The following is a 21,077-nucleotide window of genomic DNA, read 5'->3' as shown; positions in this document are numbered from 1 at the left end:
ATTATTGCATAAGTGCAATAAAATGTACGTATAAATTTGCCTAGTTTCTTAAAGGGGAACTCCGGCGCAAAATGAACCTGGGGTTAATAACACATGTGTACCGAGTTCGACCGTTCTCTGGTATTTGTTTTCATGCATTTGTTTTGTTAGTCAAATGTGACCAGTTTTCTTGCAAACCGCTAATTAGCATATAACGCTAGCCTTCGGGGCACACTTACACATCTTGGGGAAACTGAACTCTCTTCGTTCAGTGCTTCTCTATGCTCTCAGTGCTTTCTTCCGGCAACAGACAGTTCAGTTTCCCCAAGATGGCGCCCGCCTGGATATGCGAGCCAGACGCGAACGGTACTGTGTTCCTTTTTTAATAAACTGCCTGTATACTTGCAAAGTTCTCAATGCTTCGGTTTACATGTAGAGACCCTAGTTATGCTACCGTGTAAGTGTGGTGATATTGTGAGCCTTGTTAGTGGTATAGAAATAGAGATTTCTTTTTATGTGTAGGTGTGCCCCGAAGGCTAGCGTTATACGCTAAATAGTGGTTTGCAAGAAAACTGGTCACATTTGACTAACAAAAAAAATGCATGAAAACAAATACCAGAGAACGGTCGAACTCGTATACACATGTGTTATTAACCCCAGGTTCATTTTGCGCCGGAGTTCCCCTTTAAATAAGGATTTCAGTGAGTACTGTACAATTTACCGGCAATCTCCTCAATACTGTTGGCCCTCATATCCAGCATGACTGTGCCGTTTAGTATGCAGCTACGCAGCTCAAATAAGCTGTGTAGTGACAATGTGGCCACGTAGGGTTTACTCCACCTCTCGCCACCATCTTCGACATCCTCTTCAAATTTCAGCCATCTGTAGATAATCGCCAAGAGGACACACAAACACACACATAAACAAATGTTTGGCAGACGAAGACGCAAATAAGATCAAGAATGCATAGATGTCAACACATTTTTCCTTGGTCGAATCTCCTTTTACTGAGTGCATACAGTAACTGAAGCACTGCAAACTGAATGACTCACAACCAGAATCTGTGCCTTTCGGCGAGGGAACAATTTCTGAAATGCCAGACTAGTTAAGTCACAATTACAGTTTTAAACTCCCATGTTCTTAGCAAAATGACTCTGTTAAAGTGTTATGTATGAGCATGAGCCTCTCTCTTTAAATCTCCAGTGGAAATTAGCTTGTGAAAAAAAGTCTAACTTAAACAACACCCTCTCTAATAGAGAAAGCAATTATCTTGACGGGAAAATCATATAAACTCCTGGATTATTCATATTATAAGCAAATTCACAGTAATTTGCATTTACACTGAAAAAGTAGCCACTACAATATATATATGATTAATAGTTCGGAGCACAGTGCCTAATCTGGAGTTCCAGTTATGCTACTAAATTAATCACACAGATGCATGTTTGCACAAAGATAAGAGATCGGTGATATGGTGATTTTTCTTTTCACTCCTTCAGTTTCCTCCTGACCTGGCCGTCTCTTTCCACTCAGTGGCACTGCCATCTCTGAAGGAGAGCTCGTCCATCTCAGTGAAGAGGTCATGGGGGACGTGCTCGAGGTCATCATCCTCTGTACCCAAGATGAACTGAACCCTCTGGGACGGTGTGTCTGAACACAGAGTGGACAAAGGCAAATGTCATATTTACGGAGATTTTAATGATAAAAATAAAATTCTCAAAGAATTATCTGCTATTAACCATACCCTGTGGAGTTTTTAATCCATAGCATTCTATCTAATAATTCCCAATAATTTCACATAATTCCACTGAGCTAAAGGTGATGTTATCGCAGCAAGAAACACAACAATGTGCCAGCAAACACAGGGAGGGGGACTGCAAGCTAGTAAATATGGCTATAAACATGTTAAAAGAAAGTATATACATGGTGTTTTGGTGGGTAGAACTGAATATAACATTTTTCCATCTTTAAGAAAACTCCACACAGGAAAGATTACAGTAACTATGTTTAGTATGAGTTTCCCCTGCAGTGGCATTCTTCTCTCTAAATTGAGCTACAGAGAATAATGTGGGAACATCCCACGGAGGCAGAGATTATGTCTGAGCATAACAAACAGGGGGTGTAGAATGACAAAACTGAATTCTTTGGGATTCGTTCGTGTGTATGTGGCTGACCAGTACAACTGCACTAATGCCTACTTGAGCCAGGGACATTGTATTTTAAGGGTGAAATGCTGTGAGACCATCATTGCCTTTCATTCTGCTACACAAGGAGGAATTCATTTGCATGTTGGATGCTGACAAATCTTTTGAGTGCAAGATAGGATAATGACAACTCGAATGCTTTCAGCAATTTTCTTTTCAAGTCTGACTGAAATGGCGTGCGGATATTGGGACATCAGGAGTCAGAAAGTATACAGTGTTATATGTGGCATATATATTACACCACAGGGATGCAGAAACGGAATGAATGCAAGCAAAAGATGGAGAAATACTATCCATTAACACATAGGTAACTCTGTGTGGAGATCTGCTGTGTATTATGCTTATGTTAGTAAATAATATATCGTAAATGGCAGGATTATTGTTGATGCCTTTTTCATGAAGCGCAACTTAATCCTTCAAAGAGTTTAAAGTATTGTTTGGATGCTTATGGGCCTTTCAGTTGCGGTGATGGAGCAACCTCTCACACAAAGAGCATGCACACATCGCTTAAAATGTCATAGCCTTCAATCTGTCACAGCCTGGTTCACAGTGGCCTTTTATGCCTTTCAGAGCTGAATGTTTTATTCAAACACGTTTGAAGTCTGACGCAACACAGTGGCCTTCAGCGAAAGGGTGCTCTAATCTTGCTATCTGTGTATTGTTTAAAGGGGGGGTTGGTTTTAAATTATAACATAATGCCATGCATATCTGTGAACCTGTTTATATTGGGTGCTTATGTTTCTTGTGTGATCAAGTTACTAGTAGTCAGAATTAATTCTAAATGTAAACAACTACCAAGAAGCATTGCGATCCAATAACACAACTCACTTATTAAAGTAATACACATCTAACAAGGATGCAACAGTCTACCAACAGACTGGCTTAATAAAGGCAAATGTCCCTTTAGGCTCTATCTAGCAGGATGCAGCCAGTAACTCAACTGAACACCAGTGGTGAGCTGGACACGGTAAAGGTGCGTGGCAGACGCAGGTGTCTCAGAGACCCACTTGTGTTTGGATCACTGTACAGTACAGTGCAGTGCATTCAAATTCTAGCATTTAACAGAACAAGTAGTATCAAGTGGCACAATACAATGCAATACAACGTGCCACATTTTACAAGTGCTAAAATGACCACTGCATGACTCAACAGCTGACTGTAATGATGCAAAATGGAGATGATTAGTAACTCGCTACTGAGTGAACAACTGAGTGTAGTGAATGAGTAAACAAGGGGTGAATTCGGACACAGCACTGCACTGCGAGGGATTATGTTGGAGTTTTATGAGTGTATGAATGAACACATGGGAAAGGGCTCAAATGTACAAACTAACTGCAAGATACATCGCTGTGGGACATGATCGAAGACAAGTTCAACTGAGACAGGGAAATTGGAGGCATTAAAACATGTAGGCTCGGTGTTGTAAGTTGGAAACTGTGCCCAACCATAAGTGGGGGATTCCCTGCCATCTTCCTTTCCCTCTTCAGAGTCTCTCTCTTTCTTCTTCCTGTGATGTCTGTGTCCTCTGTGGCGATGCCTCCGCTTGCTCTCCCTTCCAAGAGGAACATGAACGCCTACATACACTGCTCTGTGGCCTGGGAAAAGAAAGATACAAATTCTATTCAAACAGCTTTCCACCTGCACATTCTTTCATTCAAACTAGAAAAAAAAGGAAAGGAAAGGAAAACAGAATTAATAAAGCTAATAAATGGAGGACTGAGTCTGATTCATCAATGATAATATTAATGAAATTCCACATTCTGTATTTTTTACTTTACAAGTTTAATTAAAAATCACAGAAGTGTTGTAAGATAAGACAAATTAAAATATAAAAACAGTTTTACAGCTCCAGGAACAGACATACCAATCACGGAAAAACATTAAAGGCAGAAGACAAAGACATTCTTTCCAGTTTTTTGAGTGCTCTTACCTGCTTGAAGGAAACCAGAATACAACATTTAACTTCTTGTCCCCACTACTTTTCCACTCAATGTTATTATCTACTTCCCCTCATTATTGTTACTGCCACACATGAATAGTGTTCTGAAATGAAAGTGCCCTATTTTCACCCTACATCCTTTGCCAATACTCATTTTTCAGAGATGAGTCATCTCTCTTTGATTTGAGAGGGAACCCAGGAGGAATTAGTCTAAGATGCAGCACTCAGAGGAAGGCATCAGTGACATACATGCGAGTGTAACAGATGGAGAGAAGCAGTGACAGAAAGGGAAGAAGAGAGAGACAAGACATGGGATATGTAACAGCATAGAAAACAAAACGGACAGCTTTGCTGGACAGAAAGCAGAGGGCTTCAGCGGTGTCATGAAATTGAGATATTGTTGAAAAGAGGATCTGACGTTTTCTCTTAAATCTTGGAAGGAGTCACTCAAAAAAAGCACAAGAAAATGATTTCAGTCAGGATGGCTTCAAACATACTTTCCAAGTCTTCCCTTTCGTAGTTTGTGTGCGTGGTGAAGCTGGTCTTTCCATGGTCAACTATTGCCTCCTCATCTAGACCCTTAGAACGTTGGCAAAAGAGAAGAGAGAAGCACAAAAATGTATTAATTTCACAAACTGATTTCAGTTTTCATCTACCTTATGTTTCTGGTGTGCTTTTTGTTGCTATAATGAGATTCATCAATACAAATTTTGCTGCATGGGCTTCACTTCATTATGTGTCAAAACAGAAACAACAGATGCAAGAAAACTGCCCGCAGGTTTGGTGAATAAGTGTCCTGCTTGCGTTTTGTTTGGACTTTTACCCGATAACTAAATCACTCTATGGCATTATGTTCAAGCTTGTAGGTTCAACAAATTAAGTATTGAGATTTTGCACACAGCTAACAGCCAAATTCCACATTTCTTGACCATGGCAGCCAAGAGAAATTAAGATTAGCCCTTGATCTGGGCAAAAATGCAGCTAAGTGAGCTTAATGTTTAGTAAACTGTGAAAATTCATCTCCTTTTTGAAATGTAGCACAGGATAAAATAATTCAATCAGATTTACGACTCTAACAACCTCAAGCACTGTGTAAGGAACCAAGGTATCATTGGGAACTTTATGAGGGCTTATCTGTGTGCCAGGTTCCACAAACTAATTAGTCTGTATTGGAAAATAGATTATCATTAAGGTCTGTGCGATAAAGGTTGTATTTCATGGCAACATCAAGAGGTAGGATACACTCATAAAAAAAAAAGAGGTTGTAACCTTTGTGAAAATAATTGGCTGGATATCGGTGTCACGGAAATATCAAGCATGATCCAATTAGAGGAGACGTAAAGCTGTCAAGACGCACAGCATCATTTTTGTCAAATTGCGGTGGACTGACAGAAATAATGAATACAGTATTCAAAAACACACGCAAAAGCGCTATGCATGTAAAGACAGCAATCCGCCAGCCCTAGGCTTTAGCAGTAACAATTTACAACTCTAACATTTAAACCTAATCAGCCCATGGAGGAACCTGGACAACTTTAAACTCCCACAGGTACAGAAATGAGCAGAAACACACAAGCACACAAACATAACCCTCCTTAGCCCAAACCTGATTCAGCCCAATTATGAACCCTGTTATAAGTGGGCCTAGGATTCCCTTAATTGCCCTTAATGGACAGCACATTTAAGACTGCTACATAAACACAGTTTGCAATTACTGTGGCATGTGTGGCCAAAACTGAAGACATGTGCTTCGAGAGGTCACAGTTTGTCTATGAACAGGGCACAGCAAATGATACAGATGTTATTCGAGGCCACAACCATAAAACCACAATCTTGTAATATCACACACACCGTACAACGCCCCAGCCACCATCAACCAAATCAGCAAAATAAGCTTCAGCCAAAACACCTGTGAAATACTGCAGGGTACAATAGTGAGATATGTAGCTCCAGTAATCTTAATACATCCAACTTATTTCTAAGACCACACTGATACAGGCTTATCTCCATGATTAGTGTACATTTCAACTAAACATAAAGTATTGTGACCAAAAGGCAAAGCTTATTTTACACACACATTCATATAGGGACAGCGAGCTAATCCTGACAGCAACACTGCACGAATAAGGGGTGTATAGGAGAACATAGATCTATGATTACTTTTCTGTGAGTTTTTAAATATGCCATGTTTGGTGTCTTACATTTCAACATACAAATCCCCTTCTCCACTGCTTTGTGGACAAACCCTTTGATGCAACACAATCCCCCAATTGGAGGATCCTTTCAATCCCGTCAGCCAATCACAGAGAGGCACTGCTGCCAAGCAGGAGATAGTGGAAACAAAAGGTGATGATGTTAGTCACGCGGTGGAAGGATACATGATACATGAACGATACAAGGGCCTTGTGTGTCCAAACATAAATGCCACCTTCACTAACCACACTTGAGTTTCATTTTGATGGAAAGCACGTCCTCTGTGTTCATCTTCTGCTCTGTTCCATTACTTGTTAGAATTTCCACACATGTATTACCAAAATCACTCTCCTTAGTAGCCTACCTACTATGAATGAGGGCGTCTGTGATTGTGTTTGTGTGAGAGTGCATTTGTGTGCGAGGGTTTCTCAGTCGCTGGTGGATTTACATGATAATGAGCCATACTGCCCTCTGACAACGCTTTGATGAGGAAGAGTAATAATTCAGCACGGGGAGAAGAGCAGCAGGAAATGACTCGGCCAGTAGTAACCGGAGTTTCTTCCCCCGACAGCACTACGCCAAGAGTGAGTAAAACTGAGCATGGGTGACTAAAACGGAAACAGTTTCTGATGAGCTGCAAACAAGAAGGGATGGAAAGCTCGCACTTAGGCCTACTAGTCACACTGGAAAATGAATACATGGATTAACGAGGAAAAAATAACAACCCTAAAAGTTATTTTTAGCCTTTTAATGCACTTAGTCAAAAATTACAGAGTAGCATTTCTGGAAAATGTCCAATTTGATTCAAAGCCTAAAACAAAGGTTTGTTTTTCAGGGGCAACATCAAACATAAACAACGTCGGATGTGAAAATATTTATTAACCAAGACATCTGAAATTATTTCAAATGATTATTGTAGCTTCTTTTTGATTAAAAACGGAGTAAGGTTAGTGGCTGCAGTTCTTATGTCTCTATACTGTAGGAATCACATGACCAATGTTTACAAGCAAGGCACACAAAGCTGGTGAGAAACTATTCCTGCTTCATGAGTATCGCCTTATTATTAAGCTTCTTAAAATACCACTAAAGGAAAATCTGTTTATTTTGCTGTATAAACACCTGTTTATCTATGCATGTTTGTCATGACGGTTTAGTGAGGTATAAGCACGGGTTAAAGTCTGTGGCGGCCTCGACCTTACGTTGCTTGGTACAGTTTAAGAATGCATGATGCAACCGGTCACATAGCTTTGTCAAAAATAAACTCCAGTCTGCCAACCACAGTTCCCAGGCCTAGGGGGGGCGATTACTTCTGTAACTCAACCACAGCTGTGCATCGTGGACATAATGGAAAGTGTCAATGGGGAACGCTTGGAGCACAGAAGAATTGCCAGCTGAGTAAGAAAAGCTTCCATATAATGACATCAATAGAGGGCTGTTGGCTGAAGACAGATGCGTCTCTAGTGGGATCAGCCCAGTAAAAAAAAAAAAAAAGCCACACTACATGTGTCAAGCGGGTAGCCTCTTTCTTTTTTCTCTTTCTGTGCACATCAAATGAATAGATATGCGTCTAGAGATGACAACAGTGGGTCCATCTACTCACATCACCACATGTAAGATACAAAATATACCTTGTCTTACTCAGTATATTGGTAAAATTATCAATCTGAACTGTGGCACCACTGCAATAGCAACACAGGATTTATTTTTGTAGATTTAGCAGAAATCTTAGGTCTTAATAAAGCATTAGCAGCTTTTAACCACCCACCATCACCCCAACCCCCAAACTGATCAGTCAGTAATTTGAATTCATTACATACAGCTGGCTTACACTGATGGAAAAGCTCACTGAAAGGCTTGCTCAATAATTAATAAAGCTGCTAATAAAGACAGACTGACACATTGTTTGCCCTTTTATATAATGTAAAAGAGAACACGTCATGGACACATTCATTAAAAAAAATAAAAAATACACTGATAAAATCTTCCACTGTCTACTATTGTTTCTGTGCTACAGTTACCACTGTGTCTGCATATGAAACTTTTCTCTGGATTTACAGCAGCTTAAGTGGTAAAATCAACTATGTGTGGGGTTTTATACACTGGTGGGGATTTGCAGTTCACATGAACCTTTAAGAGTAAACACAAGCTTTACCATGAGTCCATTGTCTAAGCTAGAAACTAAGCTCATTTGAATTGGGTGATTTTTTTAGACTGAATTAAAGTAGTAAATCTCAACATTAGAAACCATAATAACACTTAGCACCTTTGCCTGACAAACTGTTCAAAACATATTAATTTTATTTATTTGTCCATCAAGTAATCTATTCACCCATTTCAATTACAATACAAGTACTTTTAGTATTCATTAACAATGTGTAGGTTAACCTCACTTGAGTGTTTGCATGGGAGTGAAATAACAGCACAGCAGCCAAACGCATCTTTAGCCAGCCAGACAGTGATTCAAACCACCAGGCCTGGTTCCCCCTAATCTCACTTCTTTGCCAGCCTTGCTGTACTGGGATTTGATCCAATCAATAGGGACTGACGTAAGAGAGGTGTTACACACTGAGAGACCTGTCCCTTGAGATTTACTGAATATCTCTACGTCTTACATCGCCAAATTCGCAATTACACACTGCAGATGAGAATATTAGCACATTTTAGTGCCAATTAATGATCGTAAATAGCCGTTAACACAGAGATGTACATTATACTGCATACATGGATGAGCCAAATCACAATCATTAAGTAAAAATGCATCAGTCTCTATACTGCTGTATAGTTGATGAGTATTTCTGTTGTTCAACTCTAACAGAGTAAGGAATCTTCACTAGTCAAACTATCAGATGCGTAAAAAAGTTTTTAAGTTACAATTTCCCCGTTAAAATGTTGTTTTAGTTGATTAAAAATGACTGTGAATTGATTACATGCAATGTTTATGTTGATCCCCAGTTATGCCAGCTCCTGTGGCCAAGCATGCTGAAAATAATCAAAACAGTCCGACTCCGATTGTCTAATGAGAGACCCAATAGGTAGAACGCTTGGGGAAAAACAGAAACTAAGGTGTTCCAAAATCACAAAGCTGTTATACAATCTGATATCTGCTGCTGCTGTGTAAACTGTATTTCATTTTACTATGTATAGTCAACATCTTGGCACAAAAAAACCTATTTGGGAATCAAGTTCTCTTTGATCTAATTTTTAGGTTGTACCATCCATCGTCTAAACAGATATTGCCTGTCCATTAATTTTGTTTTACTAGGATTACTATAAGTCATGAAATTTTGGTAGTTGATTCTGATTGCATAAGATGCTCAAATCCCATGCCTAATTTAAAAAGTCTAATGAGAATTTATACACTCCAGCGTGTTTGAGAAAGGATGTCTTTATCAAGTGGAAGTCATCACTATCCCTTTTTTAATCTTCTAGTCAAGCCTGTGCCTTATATACTACTGTAGTGTACATTTTTGTGTTGAATTTCTTCAAAAAAATATCCCTTAATATCGTTAGCCTAAGTAATTTTTTGGCCACTGTTACATTATCAATAAAAAATACCAATGTGCTTGATAAAAATTGTGTTTTTTCTTGTTTTCCAAAAACGTTAAGATATGACTCAGGCAATTGACCTTTGGCTAAGCCCCGCCCCCCTAGTTACTGTTGCTACGTCCGACATTCTCTTCTGGGCTGTGGTTTTCTGGTTATCTATAAGGCTCTGGGATCAATATCAAGGAGCAACACTGTTCATGCAAAGCTGGGTACGTCTCTACTCACTTCTATAATCGTTATTACGAAGCAAACGGACTAACGTTACGCACGTATAACGTTGTATTTCTTCAGCGTGTGCTAGCGTATCAACAACTATGCAACTTAAGCTGTAACGGTGATGTTTTGGTTAGCTCCACAGGGTTTTGCGCGTACATCATTGGGCTTATCCATACCCTGGATATATACCGACAGTATAGCCTGCCGAGACCGAAAATATGAGACGCCTGCGTTAAAGTCAATGGAGCGCTGTGGAAAAAGTGTCGGACCCCTGTGGGAGCTCTCTTGGCTGTGATTGGTCAATCTACATTCTAGACACATTCTAGCCAAAGGTCAATTATGCTATGAGGCTAACGATATGTTCCTATACATTTTTTTCTTTATTTTTTTTTCTTTTAATTTTGAATAATTACCTGTTGTCACTTCTTTTTGTGCCACAGAACAGCCTTGACCTACCGAGGTATGGATTGTGCAAGACCCTTGTGTCATCTGGCACCAAGACCTTAGCATGAAGTCCTGCGTGTTGCAACTGCCACGTATCAGACTCTTCCCAGCACATCCTGCAACTCTCAGTTGTTGGCTCATGGTTTGAAGCCCTGTTGGTAGGTTCTCACCAGTTTGCACCTCACAGACCTCGTCATTTCAGAGATACTTTGATACCAATAATGGTATGACCCTTGCCAGAACATCTTTCCACCAGTCCATCTTTCTTGCATTAAACATACTGACAATATTCACTTGAAGTCTAATATACCTTGACATCCATTAGTGTCAGCAGGTCTTGGGTTCCTGACGTACACAGAGGTAATAATTACATAATTTGAGCAGGCAGCTATATATTGCTGACTAGCCATTGAATTATTTACCACCCAAGAGCCTTGCAATATCTGAAGAGTGCACAACTTGTGTCCTGTACCTGATATTTCTTGATACCTGTATTTTAATCGATTTTAAGGAGCTGGAAAGAAACTTTACCTGATAGAAACACTACACAAACAAACTGATAACAGTTGTGGATGTAATCACTGCTCCCAAACTGTCAGCCCTTTCAAACGCACACCCATATACACAAAAATAGTAAACATATCCACTCTCAGTTTCAAATGTTTCCCTCCTGCTCCTGATTTTAGCAGTCCCCCACTAGCTTGACTGAATGGAAGCAGGGATTACAATTAATAGCTCTTCAGATGATGAACATCATTTCTACTGACAGCATGCTCCTCGTTTTTCCATTCTGCTATCTTGGCGGACCAATATCCCCCCCCCCCCTTTCTCCGAGGCTCCTTTCCTCTCTCCCCTTTTCCTTCCTATTCTCCTTGTCCCGCTCCTTCAAGCAGCCATAACTGTGTCTGTTCCTCTTGTTCGTGCCGCTTGCGGCCATCAAAAAAAAATAGGAAAGAAAACATTTCTGCTTCAAGAGGGGACGTCTGATAAGGCAACAGCTCTTTCGGCCCCAGTTTCACCTTATCCCCTCCCCATCCTGACAACTCTGTCTTTATCATTCTGGTCAAATGCACAGACCACCTGCCCCATTCATCAGCGCACTCCACTCTACTGCTGAAGAATACAAGCAGACAAACCAATAGAAACACAAACACACACGGCATTGATGATGCACACACAGAGCCATTAGAGTCTGTTCAGACCATGACAGTTATAGGCACCCAAAAACACACACGGACGTACCGAAAGCACATGTTCCCCTTCGCTCTGTTCATCCATTTAGATTAAACCATCCGTAAAGCAAAGGCAGGAGGGTGCGTTAACCAGTTCCTTCTCTGTGATGGTTGTCTGTGTTGTAGAATGTGTGTGTGTGAGCTACGCGCCAACAGGGACAGTGTCGCACTCGTCTGTTCCCTCTTCCTCAGCTCATCCCTTTATACAGACGGAGGAAGAGAGAGAGAGAGAGAGGGAGAGAGCTGCTTCAGAACACAGCGCTCTGCTCTACCCTGTCAGCCCGCTCTTTGCACAGCAGCCAATCCCACTATGCCACCATGAATATTTTATTCGTCCAGCCAAGAGCTTAAACACACACACGCAGACCCGCCGCCGCACGGAGGACGCACACAGACACATTTGGAGGACGTACAAATGCTCACCCGCTGAGGTATTCAGGTCACAAAGAAGAACCACCCCCCAACACAGATAAATAGAAACAAGCACACGTGTGGGCTCGCCATTCCTCGCAGGGTGCAGTGAATTGAAAAAAAGGACAGATTGCCGAGTATTCATTAAGATTCCAAATGCCTCCATGCCTTTGACTTTGACATTCACAATCCCTATCATAGCTTCAAAGCTGGACATGTCTTTCAACAACCTGTAATTTTTACAAAGAACTAGGGCTCATTTGTTTTCTGTCCACAAAAAAGAGCTCCTGTGTGAGTAGGGCAAAAGAACATATTTTTCTGAAACCTGAGCAGTAATTAAAGAGTCTATTTTCTAATTCAGGGAAACACAGTGAATCCCTGTCCAGGTCAGAGACACACAGTGGACACAGCTTCGATAAGGGTGCCAGTAAGTTTCAAGTAGACTAACCACAGAACCATAAAGGCAAAGATGAAACCAGATCTAAAATTAAGACACGTATCATAATAGGACGTATGAAGTGGGTAAAAAAATTAAACAGAAAGGGTGACATCTAATGGCCAAACCTACACTGAGTTGAATCATCGGCCAAATTTTAATTACCGGAGATAGACACGAGTGTCATGCAACAAAAACTGGCTTTTAGTAAACAATAACTTCTGATATTAGACTGATCATGATTATGTGTATTCATCAATTAATTACTAGTTGTGTAAAAAGCCAAAAAATGTCACATGTTTTTAGAGTCCAGGGTGAAGCCTTCAAAGTTCAAAAAAAAGAATCAAAAAGGAAATCCTCAGAAACCGAAACAAAGGAACAGCTGACACGTTTCTCGAAAACAATACTATCGTTTATCAGAAACATTATTCTCCTTTGCTGTCCACCAATAATTGCTCCAACTCTAAACATTCATTCACTAACTGAACTCTACCCCGCCCTAGCCCCGAGTACACAGCTGAACCGGTCCAGAACTTCAATTCTCCTACTAGCCTTGCACTACTGACACTTTACTGCCACTCGTATAGCCGTTAACCATTATTTGCATATATCCTGCTGTAATATAGTTGCTATAGATCATAGTTTGTTCATATCCTGCTGCAACTGCCCTAGTTTCTATTAACTTAAGTCATATACTGCGATATCTGTACATATCCTGCATATTGTGTACATTGTTTTAATCTCAGTTTTCCATATGTATATCTGTTCACAGGGACATACTCTGCGACTTAAAGCACTTCTGGTTTGATGCTAACTGCATTTCACTTCCTTGTACTTGACCGTGTGTAATGACAATAAAGTTCAATCGAATCTAATCTATTATAGCCACGCTATAATTGCTGCTTCTGATAAGGCAGACTAGAAAGAATTTCTGTGACGCAGAGCTGCATTTGCACCTCCCGTTTTTTTTTACACACAAGAGAGAAAGCAAAGCGAACAAAGGTTAAATGCTCTATTTTTTTTAGATCCATTACCCATCACAGTCTACTTCAGTGCCCTCCTCAAAAACTTATGCAATCTCTGAAGACTCAGGCCACAATTACCACCTTTATGAGTCGATATTGTTTCCTTTTCTTGGATGAGCTTTTAGATAATATGTTATATTTGGCTGGGTTTTATCTATTCAACTACATTGTTGTGACACACAGAAGCTTAAGAGAAACGTGATTGAATATTGCCGTTAAAGCATAGACACATGTCACATCTGAGTATGCTTATAAGCCTAAATGTATTCTTCATAGCTTACTGAACAAAGTCCATCAGAGAGACATTATAAAATGTAGTTATTATTTCTGAGCTGATAAAAGTCAGGGTCATAGAGCACACTACATAGCTGGACTAAAACCATCTCTCATCATGGCATTCTGGTAAAGGATTGACCCATGATAATAAACACTCACGTGTCAGTTTATTAGGGTACACTAATGAGAACAATGCATTGTAATCTAACAGTCATGAACGTTTACAGCCCGACGAAGTTCACAATGTTCAGTTTATGTTGAAACACCTTAAGAAGTCATGATAACACCGTCAAATCAATAACTCTCATTAATTTTTAACAAATGCCGAGTACGATAACCTTAATCAAGATGAGGCTGCAGGAGTGTTTTATTACAAAGCAATTGATTCCACTAATACACCTAATCAACTGGCAAGTGGGTGTATGCAATAAAGTCCATCATAAACTCTTGGCTTGCACTGCGGTTGCTGAGACATGAAAAGCCACAAACATCGCCCGAGACTACCATGAACATCACAAAGTCCGGAGAACACAATGGCCACTCAGTGTCTTTGCTGTACGTACCATGAGTGTGGCTCTTTGTACAACTCTGAACTAAATAATGGCGAACTGTGGCTGACCGTTGATCCTCGATATGTATTGAGCTGAAGGCAACATTTCCCTCTGAGACAAACATCATTGAAACCTAACAATGGCACCGGCCAACTAGCAAGCAAGCAAGCCTGGAAATAACAAGAGTAGCATGTTGAAACCAGACTCACGTTTCTTAAACACGCACAAACAAGCCAAATGTCTGACTCAACTGACTGGCTCGTTCTTTGGGATTTTCATTTTAAATGCGCAAACATAAACCCAGACACTTTATTAGGCATCAAGCAGCAGAATTACTAAGTGACTAACTCTGAATACACTGACGACATCAACGTCCGGGGAGCAAGCACCCGGCGAACTGGCATTCCCCTCTCAGCCGGCTTCTAGGGGTTGAGTTTCCTCACATGCACACACACACACACATATATGTACTTTGGCACACTTACAAACCTAGTAGTGGACAACTCTACACCACCACTGATGTCCAAAAAAAAGTCAGTGTGCATTTTAAACTTAGCTCTGCAGCCAGTTTCTTTTTTTGGCTTGTTTGGCCCTGCTGTGTGTTTGATGCTCATCCTCCTATCTGTGACAGTAAACCTACACCCAACTGACAGGATGTGGGGACTCTCACCCACAACTTGGTTCAAGCGTCACATAGAGGAGAGCTGGTCCTGTAAGTCACGTGACTAATACTGTACCCACACTAACAAAAACACACACACACACACACACAAACACAAATGAAGCCTTTCAGCTACACGTTTATTTTTCCTCTCCTGGAGCACAAGCTTTCACAGTAAAATTAGCAGCACTTCCTGACATGGCAGTGTTGCAGTGCAGCAGAGAGAATGTGGCTCTATTTTGGGGGGATTTGATATGCAAATGAGGCTTTTATTTCTCTAAATACACCAGCAGATCTTATCACCCGTCTGGCAGGGACGCATATTATCAAGTAACGGACGGGTGAACCTGTTGGACCTGATGGAAAAACGCTGAAGCCGGCTACAAATCCGGGTAAAGTCGCCGTTAATCAACTATACGATTTATAAACTTCTGTCACATCTGCTTATGAGCACTTGTAAGTCTATTAAAGTCCACACACTAATGCTCAAACCTCCCAAACTAACTAACTAACTAACGGGGGCATCCTAACGTTTTAAACTCTTAACGGTTAATAACGTGACAGGCTTGACTCGTGCCCGGCTAATTTATTAGCAACGGCTATATGGAAACAAATAAAGACAAGCTAGGCAACTGAAAACTGCGCGAGGAAACACGTTTCTCTGAAAGGCATATTCGAATAAACGCTTTCGCTGACTTTACCGAGGGTCTTGAAAACAACTTATACCCAAAGCCACGTGTCAGAAGTAGAAAGCCAGCTAACAATAGCAGTCGCCGGGGTCGTGTCTCAGAATCTGACTCCCAAGCATCCCTTGTACTTGTACGGTTGCTTGGCAAACAGGGGGAAAAACCCGGACAAAGAGACACGCGTTTATAACGGTTGGCTGTCGGTACGCGTACTTACTGTCCTCAAAAGGGGTCTCATTTGCTCTGAGGGTTCGTCCATTTCACCTGCCGGTGGTGTTCTCCTCATCGTTAGCGCTTTTTCTTTTGCCGGTTGATGATAAGATCGGGCCGGATGACACTTATGTTAACAGTGAGGACTGGCTGTGCTTTTCCTAACAACGCGGTAAGGACACGCCTCTAAAATGATTGACATGGCTGACTGCCAATTGGCCGTCAATGCCGGGCGGTCTCAGCCAATCAGCTTCAATTACGTAACGATAAGGGTGGAGTCTAGTTCCTTGTTCCTATAAAGACCCAAGCGGGCTTTTTGTGTTGTGTTTTGTTTGATGTTTTGCACCACATTAGTAAGATTTTAGGAATGATGGAAAATGTCAAATATCATTATCATTATTTATCACTATATTATATAAATAAGACTGATGAGCCCCTAAATAATTATTAAATTGTTTTATTTATTTATTTATTTATTTATTTATTTATATAAATTGACATGACAACATGAAAATGCTTTTTTAAACAAGGTAAAACAGGAAAATCCTTTTGTTTATCTCACAGTGGGGGCATTTACAGTGTTGCAGCAGCATATTGTTGAAGGACAGTGCACACAAATAAATACGGCAACAAATTGCCATATCAGCAAGTTTTACATGCAGATAACCTGGCGTAGCTGAAATGGTTTGAATAAAGATGAAAGAAAACTAAATGATATAGCATCACAAATATGTGATATTAACCAGCTTTTAGTATTTTTAGTTCTTCTGGAGGCTAATCTCGACAGATGCCCTTATAAATCATAAAAATCCCCTACTATTTAGGGGAACTGTGAACTTTTCAGTAGCACGCACAATGACTGATCAGACTCCACTGAGGTCTTTGCAGTTTCAAACCAGTAAGGTCAGTGCATCCACAAATAGAAGCAATGCAAAATTGTTCCTGCTGTTCCTACATGAAAACTACGTTTACCCTGAAAATTTCTGCTGGTAAATACAGTTTGTCTGACCGTAACAAAAACAAACCCCACACATTTAGGTTTTAAGCATTAACACAGATTACAGATTAATAAAATAAAGCTTGCATTATCATTTCTGACAAACCAAAGTAATGTATTCATAAAGAAGATAATTAAGCTTCAACTGCAACAGAGAAAGAGGCTAAAGCATCAGTGGCTTAAAATACAGACAGCCGTTGCTTGCTATTAGCTCAGATGAAGTTCAAGGCCATAGACAGATTGAAATCTGTGTGGTCAAAGTCGTGTGATCATAAAACCCCTGTGTTGTGTCCTCAGGAGCCCTAAGAGTCTGAATGTGGAAAGTCAGCAGAAACCCAAATCACCTGCAGAGGTCCCTGTTTCTTCCTTATGAACTTCACAGATTTTCTTTTTTTTAATTCATTATAACAACAGAAATAGCACGTCATTTTATTAATCACATCAAAATCATTAGAATATAACAGTTTAATGCATGATCAGGGGTCACTATGACTGCAAGGAGGACATGTAGTCAGTGTGGCAGATTCCCACCAGCAGGTAGCACACAGGGTAAACCCCAGCAAGATCCAGTTAAGGTGCATGCATCTAAATCACAGCTGATCTACTGACAAGTGAAGTGATAGAGCAACAGCCAGTATAGATGTACTGTGCTAGTTTATTTCAATATGTTATGCTATGCTAACATATCCTCATATGTTGATTCTTCTAAATACATAAATCTCAGTACAAAATATTTAAGACGTCCCCTAAAAGCTAAACATTTGCTTTGAAATTAAATATAGTCAATCAACCTTTTTATGATCAGTAAAAATAGAATAGAATAGTCTTTACTGTTTTCTTACAGTGATAGCGTTCATGTGTAATAACTCACTTTCACCAGGAGATGGCAGTGCTGTATCAAACAATTCTCTCCCATAATATCAGACAGGAGTTGGCTGCCACATATAACGATCATTAATTCATCCTTTAGAGGTTATACTAGTGGTTATCTTAAGTTGTATTCTTCACCTTTAAATCATTTTGGAAATAAAACATTTTTAAAGAGAAATCACCATAGTCTAGAGGTAAATGTTATGTAAAATGCAGTGTGTAGAGTTGAATGATAGACCAATATTGGCCTTTACAGCTGCCTTTTTTTATGATCCAGCCCTGGAAGACAATTTCAAATAGTCTTTGTTCCACATCCATTTAAACTGAAGCTAATTTATGCCGCAATCACAATGAACACCCTCAGTCATGTGCATTATTACATAACCACTTGGTGATCATGTCACAAGCCTTTAACTGCGATGGAATACAATGCAGTCGGAACAGAAATCAGACAGGTGCAAACTGCAGAAGTAGTCGGCTCTTTCAGAAGAGTTCATGGGTGTCTTCCTTTAAATAGAGCCCGTTCCTCACCCGCCCATCAACCTCCGGCATAATCACGCGGCAGCTCAGAAATAGAACTGCGAGGTGGGAGATCAAACTATCACCTCTTAATTGTACCCTGAGTCTTAAAGATGCTGAGAGCCCATTAGCGCACAAAGAAGTGTGCTGTGTACTGCTCCTGAAACATGCAATGCTATAATGCAGCTGGGAGATGAGTCAGAAGTTAGACAAGTGGAAGAAGCACCACACTGGCATCCACCTGTGCTGGGACTCATGTAAAGAGATGCAGAGTGCAAGGTGTGGTGATGATGAGAAAGAAAGTTTTCTCTCTCTGAGCTGTAGAAAAGAAAAAACAAGAAGCCATACTAAACTCATTGTGGGAGAGAAATTGGAGATCTGTAATATTAAAGACACAAATGCATTACATTTGATCTTTACTGAGGTTATTTTTCATTTAGTTGAAGCATGCAAGAAATGACGGATCAGAGAGTGGAACATGTTAGTCGCAAGACACAAAATGATAATTGACTGTGCTATGTTTTGTCCTGGAAGCTGCAGGAATTAAGAGTCCCTCTTTCCCAGAAGGGTTAGTGGATGTTGTTTTTCTCCAGTGGTGAGGCCTTCTGAGGGTGCCAGGAGAGAAGGAAGAGAATGTGAAATTCCCAAATCTGTTGGAGCGCTCCATCAAAGTGCCAATGCATTGATTTTGACCACAGATCTTTTCCGCCTGACTGCCTCTGCATGCCCTACCCCAAACACTGCTCTCAAGACTAGGGTCTTGCGGGAGCCTCAGTGCCCCTGAATCCTGTTCAACTCTTCTGGGACTCTTGGGGGAGGAGGAGGAGGAGGGGGGAGTAGAGGCCAGTGACCAGCATGGTGTACCCAAATCGACACGGGAATGGGTAGATGGCGGGAGGGGTAGGAGATGGTAAATGGTGGTGGTGATCATAAGGAGAAGGTGGGAAGAGGGAAAAGAAGGGGTGGGGGTCCGGCCTGTTGAGGTGCGTTCCACTGCCCTCCAGAGGGAACACGGGGGTTTGAAATCAATGTGCTGTTAAGTGCAGCTTAGCCGCAGGATACTCTCTCCAGCATTATCCATGCACCAGTGAGTGAAGGCCCTGCCTGCGTGCTGCTCGCGCCGTCTGAGGGCACCGACACGAGGCCCTCTGCGCCTCCAGTTTCTTTCACCTCCGTGCTCTCTGCCAACACTCAGCACCCTTCTCCAAACAGTTGTGGCCCCGCTAACTTGAGACTCATCTCACACCAGGGTTTCACTCCAACAGACCTGTGAGCATTACACCCGTACAGTACTCGACCCACCCGCCCCATCCACTGCTGACGGGCCACTTCCAAAGGAGGCGGTGAACCAAATAAAGCATTGTGTTGTGTACATAAACACCTGGGGCGAGCTAAATATAGAGGCTTTGTCAGCATCATTAGGCTGTTGATGCCTATGACCTCCACTTAATAATAAGGAGACCATATGCTCATTAGAAATAAAACCAAATACTGCTTGACAGGAACTGCTTCCAAAGAGTTTCTATACTGTGTTGTGCTAAATGTTTGTCGTCAGAGAGGGGAAAAAAAATGGACCTGAGTAATGACATTAACCTCAAGAAGCCAAAACCTTTTGGTAAAATAAAAGTGATTAACCAGATCACGGGTGAATGCATCACAAAGGCACAGAGTGGCCGTATGAGACTCAAACAGTCCCTGAGGAACAACTCTACAGTAATTCTAACTGGCTTGATAATCATTTAACAGTGGTGACATTTATCAACACATCAAAAGAGGAAATATGGTGTGAAGAGGAAACATAATTGCTTCTATCTGAGTCGTGGCTGACTGTTGCTTCCTAAAAGGGGGCGTCTAAAATATCTTGACCCAGACACACGCTTGCCCCTGGCTGCATTTAGTCAGTGAGAGCAGTAATAGTGTGTGACTGAAGGTGAGGAAACAGCCCCAGGCCTTCATCTGTGTTTAGATGTCAGCCCTCCTTGGGTACAATATCTCCGTAGCCTCCTCAGCCTTCCTTACATGAACTCACAACGTGGTCACCAAAAGACGGCCTGAGGGAAGGGCAAAGACATGCGACGGTTCACTCATACACATGAAAGCAAGAAAGAGAGAACTTTTACGAACGTGTTCCGCAGCCTGCCGGGCCCTTGTTTTACTGACACAACAGCCAAAGTCCAGTCAATTATTGAGGTTATTGTTAGCAATGTTAACAACAGCGGGGCGCAGAAGTCAATTCTTCAGGTCTTATCCCAATGCGCGTATCTCCTTTAAGTTAACATGGGCTGAATTTCCAGAAGCATGCTGCAGAGGTGTCTATTGATTGCTGTACTTCTTGCATGAATGGTTGAGGAGGACACAATCTATCGACTTGTTGCTAGGTTTTTGGAGTTGTCGGGCGCTGCCAAGAATCGCCTGTTATTAAGTTGTGAAATTGTAAAAAAATATATAAAAGAAAGAGTATTTTACAGAGCTCCAGCGGGAAGACAGGTGATGTCAAGTGTATTTGTTAAGCACATTTAAAAGAAACAAAGCTGAACAAAGCACTGTTCAGACAGAGTTGCAAATTTAAATTCCAAATACTAAATTAAAACACATTCAGTTTTTAAACCGAATTAACGGCAAAAAATTAGTTTTAAGGTGGGATTTGAGAGCCGGCAGTGTCTGGTCCTAAATTACACATAG

The 21,077-nt window shown here is 41.0% G+C and overlaps 1 protein-coding gene across 3 annotated transcripts in view; it reads right to left on the bottom strand.

The window, feature by feature from the left end:
* The window catches only part of LOC311501086 (sodium bicarbonate cotransporter 3-like), a gene marked incomplete at its 5' end in the record, with an annotated part of 36,729 nt that extends 20,644 nt beyond the window's left edge, over positions 1-16,085 (bottom strand). For all 3 annotated transcript variants that reach the window (XM_084562748.1, XM_084562746.1, XM_084562747.1), the window contains 5 exons: positions 701-861; positions 1,491-1,629; positions 3,629-3,778; positions 4,620-4,701; positions 16,017-16,085. In XM_084562748.1, the coding sequence (XP_084418874.1) occupies positions 701-861; positions 1,491-1,629; positions 3,629-3,778; positions 4,620-4,701; positions 16,017-16,085 (601 nt within the window). The remainder of the gene's footprint in view (positions 1-700; positions 862-1,490; positions 1,630-3,628; positions 3,779-4,619; positions 4,702-16,016) is intronic.
* Positions 16,086-21,077: the final 4,992 nt, after the last annotated feature.

Source organism: Chelon labrosus, assembly GCF_963514085.1.
Source record: "Chelon labrosus genome assembly, chromosome: 16".
In the NCBI taxonomy this organism is placed as follows: domain Eukaryota; kingdom Metazoa; phylum Chordata; class Actinopteri; order Mugiliformes; family Mugilidae; genus Chelon; species Chelon labrosus.
The sequence above is the reverse complement of the archived record's forward strand: the minus strand, read 5'-3'. Positions and strand labels throughout refer to the sequence as shown.